This window comes from Salvia hispanica, chromosome 3 (assembly GCF_023119035.1).
Source record: "Salvia hispanica cultivar TCC Black 2014 chromosome 3, UniMelb_Shisp_WGS_1.0, whole genome shotgun sequence".
Classification (NCBI taxonomy): Eukaryota; Viridiplantae; Streptophyta; class Magnoliopsida; order Lamiales; family Lamiaceae; genus Salvia; species Salvia hispanica.
Window position 1 is genome coordinate 44,271,640 of NC_062967.1, and position 18,177 is coordinate 44,289,816.

The 18,177-nt window shown below is 35.4% G+C and overlaps 2 protein-coding genes across 4 annotated transcripts; one reads left to right on the forward strand and one right to left on the reverse strand.

The window, feature by feature from the left end:
- Nucleotides 1-52: 52 nt before the first annotated feature.
- Nucleotides 53-5,234, reverse strand: LOC125212853 (ER membrane protein complex subunit 2-like). Of its 2 annotated transcripts, none has more exons than XM_048113128.1 (9): nt 4,918-5,225; nt 3,942-4,006; nt 3,508-3,556; nt 2,018-2,112; nt 1,787-1,872; nt 1,635-1,694; nt 1,438-1,519; nt 505-618; nt 53-387 (listed from the first exon to the last, which is right to left on the reverse strand). In XM_048113128.1, exons 1-9 carry the CDS (start codon nt 5,102-5,104, stop codon nt 217-219), a joined length of 909 nt encoding a protein of 302 aa, XP_047969085.1. In that variant the 5' UTR covers nt 5,105-5,225; the 3' UTR covers nt 53-216. The 2 variants fall into 2 exon arrangements, with proteins under 2 accessions (XP_047969085.1, XP_047969086.1); XM_048113129.1 differs by having other exon boundaries at nt 258-387; nt 466-618; nt 4,918-5,234.
- Nucleotides 5,235-7,545: 2,311 nt separating this feature from the next.
- On the forward strand, nt 7,546-11,371 carry LOC125214102. Of its 2 annotated transcripts, XM_048114985.1 has the most exons (4): nt 7,546-7,996; nt 8,479-9,925; nt 10,054-10,275; nt 10,572-11,371. In XM_048114985.1, the coding sequence occupies exons 1-3, from the start codon at nt 7,720-7,722 to the stop codon at nt 10,241-10,243; spliced, it is 1,914 nt and encodes a 637-aa protein (XP_047970942.1). In that variant the 5' UTR covers nt 7,546-7,719; the 3' UTR covers nt 10,244-10,275; nt 10,572-11,371. The 2 variants fall into 2 exon arrangements, with proteins under 2 accessions (XP_047970942.1, XP_047970940.1); XM_048114983.1 differs by having other exon boundaries at nt 10,054-11,371.
- Nucleotides 11,372-18,177: the final 6,806 nt, after the last annotated feature.

The following is an 18,177-nucleotide window of genomic DNA, read 5'->3' on the forward strand; positions in this document are numbered from 1 at the left end:
TGTTTCAGACATCAAATAACCCTACTCTGTTTTATTACCAAAAAAATATGAATATCCAAAACACAAAACCTTGATTTTTTATGAAAAACAATCACAGTGCAACATCTATTTGAAAAGTATAAATCTATTACAAGAAATTCTACTAAAAAATACCAATCCTGAGACACGGCATGGCCTTCCACTGAATCGAGCAATGAGCTATCGCTGAGTTGTTGATCATGATGAGACCTTCAAACTTCTCAGCGCAGAACTTAGGACCGAAACTTTGGTAGGGGATTCCTGCTTATAAGCTTTCTCTAATGCTGCTGCTGAGAGAGAATGCAGTTCCGAGTTCTCTTTGTCATCCTTGTTGCGACCTCTAGTCAACTGTGCAATAGCCGAAGCACACTGAAAAAATAATATTTCATCCGGTCAAATGGCAAGCTGAAGGAATAAGACGCGCATTCTTGATAACTATATGCTCACATTTCAAAAACCAAAACCAGATGAAGTTAAGAGAGAGACCAGGCATATGCCGAAAAGAGCCCGAGTGTTCTTGCCACCAGTCAAATCTATAGTTGCTGCATAATATTTCTTTGCCGCGTGAAGATTTTCAACTCCTCCTAGTGTGTAGAGCACCTAGAATCAGAAAGAAAGTGAGAAGTAAAAATTACCTGACTCTGTAGAGATTTTGTTGCAATTTCATATTTACATGAAAATTAAACATGAATCATGACTTCACATGTCATTCAGGTCTTCGAATAGAAAAGAGTAGAAAATGGTATTCTTGAGGGCCTAAAAGAAGAGCATTATGATACAAATATTATCCATGAAAGGTAGTTGGCAATGAAGGTAGAATCTTTGGGGGTAAAAAAACGAAATCTCCTCCGAAGACCTGCAACACATTTTCTGAACTCCAAATGATATTTCGAAAAGCTCAAACATAGGAAACGATAGCCTTATAAATAAGAAACTTACTAATCCATAATGAAAGCCTAAGCCAGTATACTTACGGGCTTCAATTAATAATAATATAACCCTCTTAATAACAAAAATAATAAAATATTCGAATAATAAAATTCAACTTAACAATGACTTAATAAATATTAAGAAACTAACTTATACTGCACAAATTTTATTTGAATGTATACACTATAGACTATACATTCAAATAAAACTAGAAACAGATGAGTATATTTTCAGTTCAAGGATACAACACCATGATAATTCGAACTCTTAGTTCCTAGAAACAAACTAGCCCAAGGTAGGTTCTTTAGATTAAAACCTCAAATGTCAATACAAGTAGATTGCTCACATACCATGAATTAACAAGATCTATGCATGTCAGCCTCAAAGAAAAAAAGATAACTAATGACAGCTTAAACCATGTATGTAAAAAACAGTTTTAGCCTTACACTTATATCAGCTCAATAAAAAAAGTTCATATAAGCTACTTACATCAGCATAGGAGAGGTGGTATAGTGGAATGGTAGGGTGTGATAATAGCAGCTCCTCGTAACAGAAGGCAGCTTGCTTATACCTAATCATTGACAGAGCAAAGAGCTAGTTAAGAAAATATACCAACCAAGTGTCCATGTACAACTGCATCCGGTTTCAGTTTGGTAAACAAATTGATAAAAAAAGAGATAACCCACATTTGTAAAGAGACATAAACTTCTGCTAGTTCTCTCCATGCATCATGATCAGCCATGAATCTGGATAACCAGCAACAAGATACAATAAATCATACTACCAGAAGAAAAAAAAAATTCAGTAATCAAGAAATTGTTATATTTAATTCTCTTACATTTCAAGATACTTGTTCAACCACTCAATTGCTCCTGCGAGATTTCCTTGTGCCTTAGCCATTGCCACTCTCCTTTTGTGTATCACCTGAGTATTTCATTTCAAGAAAAAGTTGATATACATGTAACTCTCCATTTTTCGATTAATACGAATTTAATTCATTGTCTGTATACCATTGAACTTAAGCAATAAATAAGTAAGCAATAATCAGAAAATAAATTTATCAATCTACCTGATCGAATTGACTTTCTTCTAAAAGGCTAGAGTAGGCTTTTTCAGCTTCTGCCCATAGACCTTTGGCTTCAAGCAACATAGCTTCCAGCCTTCCTGCATGTGCAAATGGTATTAAAGGTACATGATGCAAAGAACTTGACGAATATAAGTACCACCAAAAACAAGGGAAGAATATATAGATGACCACCACAAACTGCGAATATTAAACCTCAAGACGGTGGTCAATTAACCTCTTCCAATAGTCTTTCTAATTATCCTAAAAGTCACAAGACCAGGATAAGTTTTAAGAAAAACATGCATATCCTGATAATTTGAAGGAATTTTCCAAAAAACATGTTGACAAATCCCAAAGTTATTTCGTATAGCATCTCAAAGAGAAAAGGTTTACAGTTCTATCATATCAAAATCAAACTCATACTCAACATTGAAAGTGATGTGTGATAGACACCCAACAGTTCAATAGTTTTTAAAAAAAATTGGAGGATCTACTAACTAGTGAAATAATGCCAAAATTGTTTGAGATTGGAGGTTTCTATCAAACCGAGCTCTATTAAAACTGACATAACCTAAGGGGAGAGTAAAACATCGACGAATTTCAGCAGTACAGATTCAAATTAGAAATGTTGTCTCTATTTTCTAGCACCTACTTGTTTACATTTTCAGAGCTGAATGTTTTCTTTACCCTAATTTTATCATTAAGCAATAAGCCCTCGCATATCTTGTTCACCATTCAAAGATGTTCCCTACATTTTCCTCATATACTCTCCTCATGTTACTTCAATATCTTATGATAGATGTATGCCCCTGGTTATGGGGTTTTTACTTTTGTAATTGCCCAGCACCACTATTTGCTAATAAATAGAACAATTAACAATCTCGCAACTAAATACTCTTAACCAGCAATCAACAAGGGTAGGTTGCTTAAGATATGAGTATATGACTATGCTTTTGCTCCCAAATAAGGTTTTTCACAGTGCAAGAATAACTTTGTATACTGAACACGGTCAGGGACGGATGCAGGAAATGATCTTTGAAGAGGCAAAAATATATGTGGGGGTATATTTGAAGTATTTGAGTAGGGGCACTTAGTGAAGAAATTAATATTAATTTTTTTCTATAATAGGTTTTATAAATATAAATGAAAATTTTGAGGGAGGGCATTTACCCCTTCTGCTTACACATTAGATCCGTCCCTGAACACAGTCACACGAATACTTACCCTTACCAAACAGGTAAAACAAGAATCACTTACCTGTTTGTATCTAAATTCTAAAATGGTGTACATTCATGAAATTGATGTCAGAATCATAAGCGCATGAAAGGCTATATTTGCTGATAAATGTACAGATTCCTTAATATGATTTGGAAGTCACTAGAGCACTAAATCAACATGACAGTAAAACTAGCTGTAGATCCTCAAGTATAAAAAAAGTTGAGTTCTCATAGTTACACATAACACACATCACATTATCTTCTAGATTGACTCACCAACTCGTTTACTCTCATGGAACTTTCCCTGCAAGACCTTGATATACTCCTACAAAAAAAGAGTCATTCAAATAGTTGAAGGACACATCAAGTGAAGCTCACTCTACATATTCTTAGAGAAAGACGCAAGCAAAATGGAAAAACTGGGTGCAAGAAGCTCAAGAGAAGAGATGGAAGGTATTGGAGGAAAAGTATTTCCATTGACTGCAGACTATATAAAGTTGGAAACTCCAACCTTTTTGGTTTTAGATTTCCCATAACCCTTTCTATAAGCATAGGCAGATCACAGCTAGCATTATCATAAATGCACAACAACAATAGTTTGTGCATGAACTCAACAGTATAAGCAACCCAAAATCTCCTGAATAAGATTGATTCTCATGCATGTCTAGAGGAAATATAGTTGAAATTTTTTACTTCAGAAAAACACATACCTTTGCCACATCAAGACGCTGGCAGTCCATCGCAGCAATAGCAACTTGTTCATATAAAGTCCACTCTATATTAATCAGAAGGGAGGGAAATTGTCAATCTAACAATCAAAAGTAACAAAGCAAAAGGTCACAGTGTGAAACACAAGCAATATTCGTAGGAGTAAATAAGACATGTTAACTAGTCAGTTATTTGAGATCATAATGAAGTATGAAACACAATATCCAAAACAAGAAGTTAAGTTGCACAACAATATAAAAGCTGCAAAGTTACTAGCCTTTTAAAAAGGTTTGTGTTGCTTAATTACCTATCAGTCCACCAAGGACTATCTACCTAGGTGTGAAATAGTCACAAGAACAGTACTTACACATGGTGATCACTATCAGCAACAACGGAAGCAAGCTTACTTAATAATGTGACTGCCTTAACAAGTAACAGTTCAAACACAAATCTAATAAGCACACCACAAATAAAAAATAGAGATTTGTGCCTTGGTGAGCTTTCAACGGTCAAGTAAGTGTTCATCCACCCGAGACACACGCAAATGTGAGTCATATGACCAATGACATGATGCACTAAATCATGTAAGCAAGATGCTTTTTCTCAACCTTCAATCAATCTATCTATCTCGTCCTAACTAAGCACAACGAGATTTGGGATATACCAATCTCCTACATTATTTGTATTTCACATCCAACTGAAGTCCTTTGGCATCCTAAGTTTTTCATGTTCAAAACGATGATATAAAGAAAATCTTATGCAATCAGAGAGGAAAAGTATAAATTCTCCAGCTTAATTTAGAAAAAAAAAAACCCCAAAAATTGTAATTTTCGGAAATAGACAGATATGAATTTTCACCTCTAACAATCAAGAAAAACAAAAACAAGTTCTGAAACTAGAGACACAATCACAAATTTACAATCAAAATTAAAGATCTAACACAAAAACTCGATCTTTTAATGAGTGGGAGAAGATGACCTTCTGGGCCAAGCGCAGATCGCTTCTTAGGGTCGCTGAGAATGGCGGAGCCGTACTTGAAGACCTTGTCGGAGCGGCGGAGCTTGAGCTTCCTGGCAAGACAGAGGTACTCCCACGCGCCGCCGCCGCCGTTTTCCACTTGATTCTCCAACCGAATCAGTTGCTCTTCCTCTGTTTTGCTCACCATCTTCAACACTGTTAGAGCCTTGCTGAGTGTGTGTGGTCACAAGGAACGTAGGAGAAGCTGCCGGCGAAACCCAAAATCAAAATTTAACCTTTGCTTTTGGTATTAGATATTGGTTGATTGAGTATAATTATAATTCCGTCGCCGATGTGTCACTTTCTCTGTCCTATATCCTCGAAATCTAATTCATGAATCTCTAATTCAATTTAATTATTTCAAATATATAAATTAATAAAAATAAACTAAATTGGTAAAAATATTTTCAAGGCCACAAAGGGCAATTGTGTCTATTTACTCAGAGAGAACTTTTTTTTCCATGAACTATGCCAATATTTTTTATATAAGCATTAGTTCCTTGTGTGGTTTTATCCGTCTTTTATCCGTCTGTTAACCATCTCATCTTTTCACTATTCATGGGTCTTACTGTACTTTTCACCTTAAAAGACAACACCTGCATTCCTCTATCTCTTAATCATCTCATCCCTTAACTATTCATTCAATTTCATTTTTTATTTTTATTTTCAACAAATTCAATTAATATTTCATTGAAATATTAAATTAATACTAACAATTCATTAAATCATTAAAAACCACAAAAATTACAACATCCGAAAATACGAAAAATACATAATTGAAATCATGTGGAGTATTTTTAATTTTAATTTTAATTTTTATTACAATATTGAAAAATACAAAAATTAAATATTACAATATTTTAATTTATTTTATTTTCGTATTTTCCTGATTTTTAAAAAAAGCAAAAAAAAACATTTTAAACGGATATAAACGACGTCCACTCGCGGGCCGACGTGTGGGTGTCACGCACGAACCGGAGCACGCCACGTCGCCAAGGCGCGTGGCGAGCTGTCTCGAGGCCGGCCTCTTCCGCGCGCGACACGCGACGAGATGTCCCGTCTCGTCGAGACGAGATGGAGGCCGCATCGCCGTCTCGATGCGGTCGAGACGAGACCGAGCCCGCATCGAGACGCGATGTGGATGCTCTAATGAGGTTTTCTTGCTCATCTTCTCCCACTTTTCGACATAATAATAATCTCATTTACTCTCTCCCTGGCCAAGTTTAAATTCCTAATTCTTGATCATTATTCTTTAATGAGATTTGTTTTTCTCACGAAATTGGATTTGAGTTCAAACAAAATTAAAGGAAATATTGATGAATCTAACAATTAGTTGTCTTTAACGAGGATGAATCTGAATAGTTCATTCCAGATTGAATTCAAAAGTTCAAAATCTCGAAATCTAATTCATGAATATCTACTAGATGAAAGTTGATCTCATTATCTCTATAATTCAATTTAATTGTTGATCAAATATAAATTAACAAAAATGAAATGAATTGGTGAGAATACTTTCAAGGCTATAAAGGGCAACTATGTCTATTTACTCCGAGAAATCTTTTTTGGTCGATGAATTTTGCCAAAATATTATTTTTGATTTGAGTATTAGTTCCTTCTGTGGTTCGATTCCAATGAGCTTTTCTCCCTCATCTTATTTCGCTCTTCAACATAATGATCTCACTTCCTCTCTCCTGATTCATATCCAAGCTTAAATCCCTAACTCTTGATCACAATTCTCTCTCTTTAAAATGCCTCAATTCTTTAATGAGATTGGTTTTTCTACGATGTTGGATTTGAATTGCAACAAATTTTAAGTAAGTATTGATGATATTGGCAATTAGTTGTCTCTAATGGGGAAGAATCTTGATGGCTCGATTCAAGATTGAATTCAAAAACTTTTGAATTTCTATATTATAAACTTGGAACAACAACAGATTCTGCGGTGGAATCCCACAAATCATCGGAAACATCCTCTTGTTAAACTCTGATCTATACGAGAACAATTTCTTCGGATAAATCTTTACTTTCTCAAGTAAATAAAAAAATGAATAAAAATGATATTTTGGCAAAGTTAGCGGACCAAAAAAGATATTCACTCAATATTTTAATGAATATATAGGGTAAATAGACTAAAATACCCTTCATAAGCTTAAGGGTATTTTTACCCATAAAAGATTTAAATTAATGAAAAAGGAGCTCAAATAATATTAACTCGAACTTCATGAACCTAAAAAATATTTTAAAATGCTACGTTACAAAATTGATAGCTTTTGCGATCCGAATAAAATGTTTTTTCTAAAAATTCCATCCGACCAGAAAATCAGCAATCCGGATCACCTAATACATTCCCTAATTCATTTCTTACTCCACCTCTCACATACATGAGAGTGGACCCCACTATAATATAATATGTTTGTAAGGGATGGAGTAGGAAATGGATTAGAGAATGCACTAGGTGATCCGGACCGGAAAATCAGAGATCATTTGAAACATCTTGTAGTACATCTCCTACTACATTAAATAAATAGAGATATAAAATTCTTTTTAAGAGTAAAAAAAAAATTAAATTATAACTTTCCTAGTATAGTTACGTAGTAGCGAAGCGGAGTGCGAATAAGACAATCGAATTAGTTGAAGCCACCCATTTCTCCGTCCCCTATCATGCTATCGTGCGCCTCCCCTCCCAATCCCTGAGCCTCCGCCCCTCCTAGATCCCCTCTCCGAATCCACTCTGATTTTATTGGATTGAATCTGGCGCCAGCGATGGGCGGAGACGGAGCGCAGCCGCAGCATATGCCGCCGACGGCGGAGGAGCAGTACATCAAGGCCAAGACGTCGGTGTGGTGGGATATAGAGAACTGTCACGTGCCCAAGGTGTGCGATCCCCACGCCATAGCGCAGAATATAAGCTCCGCGCTCGTCAAAATGAACTACTGTGGCCCCGTCTCCGTCTCCGCTTACGGAGATACCACCAGAATCTCCCCCGCCGTCCAGCAGGCGCTCAATAGCACCGGCGTCGCGCTCAATCACGTCCCCGCCGGTAAATCTGCGATTTTCTTTTGGATCCACTCGTGTTTGTGTTGTTTTATCGGATTTGGTAAATTGGTTTCGTTGATGAGTAGATCGGGATATGCGGAATATAATGAGCCCTAAATTCATTTGGATATTGGTTTTTAATTAGTAGATCGGAAAATTGAGACTGAAATTTAAGGGTTTATGCACTTAGTAGTTAGTAGCAGTATTTTACTTTTTATAATAAACTTGTTAAATCATAATTTCGTCTTCTATCCTTGTGTGATTCGGTTTTGATGAGCAACCTCACTAGATCTGTCTGTGTATCTGCATGTGTATGTCACACGCGTGTGTGTGTGAAAGAGAGAAGCACGATTACGTTCCAAGAATTTCCACTCTAGTCATGGCGAGTAGCTTTGTTGGATCTGTCTGTGAATCTGCAATTAAACTGATTGAAATTTACCAAGAAATTGAAGATGCCAATTCAATCTTTCCTTGAAATGTGATCAGGTGCTAAAGATGCTAGTGACAAGAAGATTCTGGTGGATATGTTATTCTGGGCTGTTGACAATCCAGCACCTGCCAATTATTTATTGATTTCGGGAGACCGAGATTTCTCAAATGCTTTGCATCAACTCCGGATGCGTCGGTATAATATTCTTCTAGCTCAACCACAAAAAGCTTCTGCGCCACTTCTTGCTGCTGCAAAGAGTGTATGGCTCTGGACTAGTCTCGTAGCTGGAGGGCCGCCACTTACAACAGCTGAATCTGCTCAATTTGTTAGTAACAGCTATGGGCATATACCAGCCACTGACTCCTTACGTGCAGATACTATTATGGCTAACAAACCTGGGGATTTGGTTTTTGAAAGTTCTAATTTGGGAAACCAAAAATATGCATATATGGGAAGAGGAACGGATGTAAAATTTAGAGGGAAACAACCTCGCCGAAACTTCACTCAACCTGTTATGCCAAGAACCTCAAGTAACATGATTGGGTCTGAAGAAGATTATAAAAGTGGAAACTTCCATCCAGGATATGCACACCCTAAGCAGTTCAGCGAACACCAGGACTTACCTACAGCTTATAATCCGAAAGCTGCTAGTGGTGGAATAGGGAACTCTAATTTTCCTAGTAATCCTGATTCATCGTGGGGCGACAGTTCCCACCTTCATGTCTCCAATCAAAATCACAACCCTCAGCCATTAAGAACAAACAGCCTACCCACTGAAACTGCAACTCTGCCTGTTAGCTCGTCACTAACTAATCAGCATTGGCATCCTTCTAATGCATTAAATCGCAGACCTGATTCACCTAACTTGACCACAGCTCCTCCGACTTGCCTACCTGATATTCACAATTTAAACATTTCTGAGCAAACAAGAAATGATCAAAGTGCACCTGCTTCGCAACAACGAAACAGAGTAAACTCAAACGGCCAGCAAAAAGGATTTAATGCACAGAAGAAATCTTTTTATCAAGAAGGTCAAAACAATAGGTATTCACATGGTAATCAAGAGACATTAGTACCATTATCATCTGGATCAGGAACTGCTCCCATCTCTGTAAATGGTTTGAGGGTAACATCAGGATACCCTAAGCCTCCCGAATATTTACAAGGTCTTATTGGGATTGTCCTATTGGCTTTAAACACCCTTAGAAATGAGAAGATTATGCCAACAGAGGAAAATATTTCAGATTGCATCAGATATGGAGACATCCGACATCGCAATACCGATGTTAAGAAAGCTTTGGCCTGTGCACTTGACCAGCAATTGGTTGTACTACAACAAATAGGTTCCCTACAGTTGTATATTGGGAAAAATGAGAGACTATGGCAATGTGTGAACCCTATGGGTGGTGATGCAAACAAGTATTCAAAATCGATATGGGATGAAATCCAAAACTTTCTTTCGTCCTCTTCTGGAAGATCTGCTATACTTGGAACTAACTGCAGGTATATTTACTATCTTCACTGTATTACGTTTGATTGCTGCTTGCATGATTTCTAACAGCTTCTGAAGTGTTTTTCTTAGTTTTCTTACTTAAAGACTTGTTCCTAAATCTTTGTGATGTATTGTCTAGGTATGAGGCAGCTACTATTATGAAAAAGATGTGCTTAAAAGAGCTTCCATTGGGTGAAATTCTCCAGATCCTGCAAATGGTAATTAACATGAAAAAGTGGATTATATATAATTATCAGTCAGGATGGAAGCCAATTAAGGTTGCAGTTGCTGAGTTCAGCCCTGATTCAGGGTTGGCAGCTGCTACATAAGCTCAAAGTAATCGCGGTTGGATGGGGAGAAGGTATGGATATTTGTATTTGATTCATGACTTCATCGTGATGTGAAATGATTTGATTGAGAAGTAATTATATTTAGCCTTCTCCCCTTGGTATGGCTGCTAAATAAGTAGCCTTGAGTGATACAATAGCAATATTTAGATTCTTGTTGTAGTTTTCCTTTTAAGAAGACTTCGAAGGTCGCTCGAAAGCTGTGGTTAAATAACGATTGAGACTTCAGAGAGCTGTAGTTGGTCTTTATATGATCATTTAACTTGGGGTTAACATGACATATACGGAGAGACACTTCTATGATGATCAGGTACTTGTATGCATTGGATAATGGAAATTTGGGTCCGTGGATGGTTTTGAGATTCAACTACTTGGAGAATATGTTAGGAGCCTATTCATTTTTCTCAAATCGACATCTGAATTTCGAATAAGGCTGTTGGTGATCAAATTTGTCGAGGTATGTTGGGGGCTCAAATTACTTGCATGTCGTTGTTAATTGCTAATATTGAACAAACCATGGTGTTTAAAGTATTGCAATGTATCAGAGGGTACATATGATCTTGTTAGTTTATTGGGAATTCCAGTGGATGTAGATGTATGGTTTAAGGCCCGAGCTATGAGATGAAGATTATGAGAACAGGGAAATGAATCACTGGAGAATCACCCTTAATTGGAGAGCTTAGCTTGGCGATATTCTGTCAAAGCCACTGAAAATTTGTGAAGCATATCCCTCAGCTTAAAGATGGTCTGCCAAAGCAATTTTTTGGTGATTATGGTAATTTTTCAAAGCTTTGGTTGAGCGGAATTAATTGCGTTCTCTGATTTGTTTTGCATTGTGAGTGCTACATCAGCAGGATTTCAGACAGTAGACTTGGGAAAATATGGAACAAAATGGAGGGATGATGATATCTCAATTCTAAGCATGTATATGCGATCCAGTATGTCTTATAGCTGAAACTATATTACTCCTACTCTGCTCTTGGTTGTGAAGCTGTCTGCTTCCACTGTTTAAATTATGTAAATTAAATGTTCCAACGCTTTTATGATGAGATGTATTAGTACTCTTCGTGATTTTCTACTTTATAAAGAGTTATTTTCCTGGTTTTTGTCTTTTTATTTTGGTTGATAAAGTGTTAGTATTTTTGTTTAAATTATGGTATGGCCTGGTTATTGGGTATAAATAAAAAGAGTGTATATGCAGAGTATTGTAAGAAAGTGTACTTGGGCAAGGAGCAAACAAGATTTGCAGGGTACTGGGGAGTCGGATTCCTGGATTCCGCTCTTCGAACATTGCTTAACTCTGTGTCAGATAATGCACCGATTTTAATCTCCTTGGTAGACCGATCACCAGAGTACTGACCATTTAGATGCTTGGACGCGTGATATCTCCATTAGAAATGCCACACTTCTATTCAAATGGTGGTGGAAATTCACATACGACCAAAAACCATTTTAGAAGATAATTGTTAGCTCCAACCACAATATTAAACACATTGGAGACTTCCATACAATTAATGTGAACAATCCTTGTAACATTCCGTATGAAAGTGGGTAATGAGACCAAAATGAAATTCTTGGTGAATTAATGGATGAGTGCGTCAATGACCTCTTCCCTGGGCTCTATAGCATGTCCACCCAGAAAGAATATTACATTCAAGAACTGGGTTTTTCTATCAAAGCGAACGTAGTTGGAGATTGTCTTGGAGGAAGGGTCTTTTTGCTTGGCAAGAGTGTTTACTCGAGGACCTTTATCTAAGTGTTGAATCACATAGTCTTGAGAGAAAACACAAAGGATTCGGTTCGGGGATATGGGCTCTCGATAGGTCCTGCTTTTTCGTTGTTTTAAACTTTGTTTTGCAGTTAATCAGAGGCTGGACAATGAAAACTCCCACGATAATTTAGGACGCCTTGTTTGGAGAAATCTCGCCCCTTCTCGAGCATAACTTTATTTGTGGTTCATCTTAAAAGGAAATCGTTATGCCAACAAAATTTAACATGAAGAAAATATTTAGGACGAGCAAGTGTGTTATGTGCAATGAGGAACCATAGACCTTGGCCCACGTCATCTTCAGTTGCAGGTAGTGGCTTATGCTTTATTGTTGTAACTGATGGGGAATTTCGATGTGTCCTCATAATATGCTTCCTAGCATGGAAAGGGACCTTATACCGATGATTTGATAAAAAAAAACTTAATTTAGCTCTCTATGTTTTATGACATTACGTGGACCACAAGGAACATCTGAATAAAAGTGTCCGCCATGAGTTGAACCTACTAGAAATATTGAGAGGAATGACATTTTTGCCGACTTGGTACTTGGATTAGAAGGCAGTGTCCAATTCTCTCCCATTCACTCGGGAGCATATTAATGACGAGTGGAGCAACATTAGAGCTAGGACGGATAAATGAAATAAACAACACAACAACGCTGCTAATGGTATCTCTTTTGGTCGCAAGAGAATGTTAGTCTAACTGACATACCTCTTTCCTCTTTCCTGATTACACTCGATTTTTCCTTTTGGATGCTGTAAGTGTTTTGTTGCCTTGAGGTAGGTGGCTTTTTGTTAGGATCATGCAATATGCTTTATGCTTTTGTTTCGTCCGATCTCCCATCCACTAGTATTTTGGTATTGTCCCCAGCTCACCATCCATATATATCAATTTATTTACAGTTTTAATGCAAGATTGGTAAAGTAATAGAGAGGTAGAGAGAAAAAGTAATTAATATATTGTTAGTGCAGAATGGGTACTAACAATATATTATGCACTAACAATATATTAATTACTTTTTCTCTCTACCTCTCTATTACTTTACCAATCTTGCATTAAAACCCGTGTCAAACCCAAAATGCATATTCTTTTGGAACGAAGGTAGTGAGAGATGATCAAAGTATAACTAATATTAAGTGCATAACTAGAGAACAAATCTCAGCCTTTAGATCAAAACGATCTAGTTCACTATATGGGCGTTTTAAGTTCACAATATGAATTTAAAAACAACGAGTGAACCAAAATACCTTTACAGTGAAGTATTTACTCTGTCAACAATTTAGTTCACTGTAATGACATTTTGGTTCACTCCTTCGTGTGGTGAACTAAATCACTCTTATAGTGAACTAACTTGCTCTTATAGTTAACTAAATTCGTTCTAGTCATGTATTTAAGTAGTTGTTTCCCTTGATCAAGAAGGGGTAATAATAATGTGAGTTCCACCATTCACTAGCACTATTTTAATTATCCTTCTTCTCCTCTCTCTAACTTTATTAATGTGCATTAGTTCTTGTGTCATTTCAAATGCAAATATTTTTATGATACAGAAGGAGTATTAAATATTGTAGAGAAATGAGAATACATAAACTAAATTATGAAATTAAAAAACCAGAATAAATAATTACATAAAATCTATGAACAATCTTTTTGATGTATTCTTAGTAAAGTTCTACAAAATAATCATTTATAAATGTTATTCCCTGTCCGCCATTAAATGTCACTAGTTTCCTTTTTGGTCCGTCTATTAATACTTGTCACACGTATCCTTTACTACTTTTGGTAATGTACCCACATTTCACTAACACATTCTCACTCACATTTTATTATAAAAATAATACTCCCCACGTCCCACTTTAGGAGTCCCGGTCACTTTTGCATACCCGTTTCGTAAAAATCATAATAAATAGTTAAAGTGGAGAAATGGTAAGGTATGAGAGAGAATAATGTTGAGAAGAGTCTTAATAACATTATTATCTCTTTTACTCTATCATTTCTCCACTTTAACTATTTATTATGATTTTTACAAAACGGGTGTATAAAAGTGACCGAGGCTCCTAAAATGGGACGGAGGGAGTATATAAAAGTATGACTCACATTCTACTAACTTTTCCAACTCACTTTCCATTATATTTCTTAAAACCTGTGTTGTTCGACATCTAATGGCACGGAGGGAGTAAAAAGGAGAAATGATATGCTACATACCTTATGTGAGCATCACACTCGTTCGACACACATTCAACATTGTTTGTTTTAATTTATGTACTCTCACTGTCCGAAGGTAGTTGAGTCGTATTCCTTTTTGGATTGTTCCAAGGTAGTTGAGTCATTTCTTTTTTTGCAAAAAACTTTATCTTCTCTAATATTTTACTCTCTTTTCATGTATCTTACTTTACTCTGTTCATTTAACCTTTTAATATATCAATTTCATAAATATCGTACTCAAAAGAAATGTCCAAACTACCTTGGGACAGATGAGGTGTTTAGTTTAATTCTAATACATTAAAAAAATATCATTGAAAATTTTAATTTCACAAAATTCATTAAAACCTAAGCTTGATTTGTTTGTTTTTGTATAACTTCAAGTAAATGAATAAAATAACTAACCGAGCATTGATTTTTATGTATATGTGAAATTAAAATTTTCAATAATTAAAATTTTTTAATGTATACGAATCAAACTAGATATATAAATCAAAACAAACAATGCTAAGTGTGTGTCGAACGTGGGTGGTGCTCACATAAGGTTGTAGTGTACATTTCCCTACTAAAAAGAATGCTAAAGAATTTTATAGTAATTTAGCAAAGTTGGTTGAGTTCTAGTAAAAATGGAAATTTCTTCTATTTTTAGAAACAATTTTCTCTCTACTCAGCATTCATTTTTAACTAAAAATACTTTAAATTATTTTTTTTCTTTCTATATCTTTTTTATTTTATCAATTATACATTAAAATTTATGTCATATCATAAGTTCATATTTTTAATAAATGATAGGAGTATATTTTTTTGCTAATGATGACAATTCACAATACTCCAAAATTCAGAATAAAGGATAATTATAAGATACAGATTTGTTTTGCAACAAAATTCTCAAATGTGCTAGGTATACAAACTAATTAAATTTGGAGGTTTGGATTTTTATAAAATTTCTAACTTTGTGAGAGACATCGATTCCTTATGTGTGATTGATAGACCCTTGATCTATCGGACTAGAGCACCAACAATTTGTAGTGAAAAGAAGAGAGAAAGAGGCGTGAATTTGTAGAGAAAAAAGAAAACCCTAGTTGAAGTGCTAGGGGGCGTTTTCAATGCCAGAAGAGAGAATAAAATTAACAATTTAATTCTTCATTCTGCTTCATAATAATAAAAGACTCCACACATATTTATAATATGTGTGGTACAAAAAGATCTCTTATAAATTAGGGAAGTAAATCAAAAGCAAATCAAATCCTACAGCCCAAAAATCAATATTGTCATCATTGGTTATGTCACTGAAATCGCTGAAGAGATCTCATGCCCGAAGACGGGTTCTCCACCATTCATTGAGGTCACAGTCTATACAATTTTATTTGAAGATCTAAACAAAGACAACGAGATCCGACTTCCACCTTGAGGGCAAGGTGGTTTTCAACGGTGGGGGAGTTGATAGGGACCTGATATTCTCTCCGTATATTTATTTAGTTTATTTATGTTTTAGTATTATTTAGTTGCTATGATTTTATTTACGTTCCATAGTGGATTGTGGAGGACATTTGGTTTCCACCAAAGCCATTGCCTCATCCAACGCTTGAGGCGATTCGTCGTCATCTTTTTCCGTCTCGTTGATGACGGGATCAGACTTGACATTTGTTGTTGACACATCGTCATTTTTTGCAATAGTCTCGACGACATAATCAGATTTGGCCTCCTTTTTAGCCATGACCTCCTTTTTTGCTAAATATGCAACTGCCTCCGAAATTTTGTTGAGAAGCTTATTCGTCTCGGCGAAGTAAATGGCATCCTCATCAAAGTTATGATAAACAACATCTAGAAATTCTTGCCATGAGCAATTAGGATTCGAGCGTCGATACTTGTGGAGCCATACAAATGCTGGATGGTCAAAAAATAACCTCACAAAAAAACAAACGATCAGTATCAGAAAACAAATGATAGTCAAAATACTCCTAAACATCCAAAATCCATCTCACAGGGTTAACACCAGAAAACCGAGGAGGAGAGTCTGGAGGAGAGTTTGACAGCAAGACATACATGGTGGTAGAAATCAATAGGAGGATGAGAACCTAATGAAAGCACCAATTTGATAGACCCTTGATCTATCGGACTAGAGCACCAACGATTTGTAGTGAAAAGATGAGAGGAAGAGGTGTGAATTTGTAGAGAAAAAAGAGAACCCTAGTTGAAGTGCTGGGGGGCGTTTTCAACGCCAGAAGAGAGAATAAAATTAATAATTTCATTCTGCTTCATAATAATAAAAGACTCCACACATATTTATAATATGTGTAGTACAAAAAGATCTCCTATAAACTAGGGAAGTAAATCAAAAGCAAATCAAATCCTAACCACTAGGGAAAGTAAATAAAATCATAGCAACTAAATAATACTAAAACATAAATAAACTAAATAAATATACAGAGAGAATATCAGCTCCCTTCCGGAATAAAATAGAATATCAGGTCTCTATCAGTCACACATAACTCTACATCGTCAATCAAATCCATATCATCTCTAATTTTGGGTGGTTCACCGATATAGAAACTAGGGCTTCATTCCAATGAATCCGATGAACCCCAAATCGAATCTGACAAAATTCATGTCACGCCCGCCCGCATTTTCTAAGGACAGAAAACACGGTCAATCGCGACTAGGGAAGGATTATAGTAGCGGGAAAGAAAGGGGAAAACAACAAAACTCGACCAAAACAAGAGATTAACTAAGAAACTTAAAACAAATGTCGAATACTGTCTCTACAAAACTAATTTAAAAAAAATAAAATAAAACCCAACGATAAAGCAGTCTAAATGAATTTAGAATTTTAGCGGAAGCGTCAAGACATAGAAAATGCCGAGTATGAAGACCCGACAAATCCAACAACCAAACAAGACATAATTTTCCAACAACTTTGCTCAACATCCATCACGTCTATCGCCGCTCAATCTGCACATTAAGAAAACAATATGCATGGTTGAGTACTTGATGCACTCAGTGGACACGTGCCAAAATACAATTCTAATTGTTCGATTCATATATTTTTGGGCAGACTTTATTTCCAAGTATTGAATTGAAGTGAAGCAAAAGACAGTTTCTAACACATTAAAGATCGAAACTTTGGGAAAAGAGTGTCATTCAAACAATATGCTCTGACTGCGATCCGTGATCTAACGTGAATGTTTGGAATTGTAACATGGAATTAAAGAAAAGAAAATACTTTTGGGAGGAAGAAGATTTGCACAAGCAAAGGTATTAAAAAGAGTCACGGTTTCCTCTGCTCTTCTTCACACTGTGATATTGAGAGTTTTGGTTATGGAATCAACAAGTATGGAAATTTTCGTATTCAATGGAAGGAGAAATTACCTTGACGGAAGAGAAGAAAAACTGTAACGGCGGATGATATTGGATGTAGTTGCGGACAATGGCGTATCAAGGATTTTCAATTTGGGGGTGCAAAAATAATTACAACGACTTAAAATTTTAAAATGTGACTAATCTTTTTTGTTTTCTTTGTTGTGCTTTTTCAATTATTATTTTTAAATAAAATCTTTTTCTTTATTTTTTTATTAAAAACTTCATTTTAAATAAAAATAAATTATTTTATAGTATCACTTAAATTATACATTTGAAATACAATGTATTCATGTTTTGTTAATTAGCAATATATAATATAGATATGAAAGAGGTTAGTTTTATAAATATGGAGTACTTTAGTAATACTTATATCAATTTAGTAATTTACATTGAGTTTTTTATAAATTATAAATATATACTTTATATTAGTCATATAAGTATCTATTAAAAAATTAATTAATGAAAGTTAAATATGAAAGAATGCATAATTAAATTAAAAAAGAGCAAGTTAGTGGTTTAACTAGTAAACGTATTTGTTAAAAACAAAATAATTAATAAAACTTAAATATGAATTGAGAACAAAAATAAA

Excerpts from the sequence above, each read along its gene's own strand:
- LOC125212853 (XM_048113128.1), bottom strand. The coding sequence starts at position 5,104 with ATGGTGAGCAAAACAGAGGAAGAGCAACTGATTCGGTTGGAGAATCAA. Across the intron at positions 3,557-3,941 it reads AGCGTCTTGATGTGGCAAAG|GAGTATATCAAGGTCTTGCA; the intron begins GTATGTGTTTTT and ends CTTTTTTTGTAG. Across the intron at positions 1,695-1,786 it reads TTGAACAAGTATCTTGAAAT|ATTCATGGCTGATCATGATG; the intron begins GTAAGAGAATTA and ends CTGGTTATCCAG.
- LOC125214102 (XM_048114983.1), top strand. The coding sequence starts at position 7,720 with ATGGGCGGAGACGGAGCGCAGCCGCAGCATATGCCGCCGACGGCGGAG. Across the intron at positions 7,997-8,478 it reads GCTCAATCACGTCCCCGCCG|GTGCTAAAGATGCTAGTGAC; the intron begins GTAAATCTGCGA and ends AAATGTGATCAG. Across the intron at positions 9,926-10,053 it reads ATACTTGGAACTAACTGCAG|GTATGAGGCAGCTACTATTA; the intron begins GTATATTTACTA and ends TGTATTGTCTAG.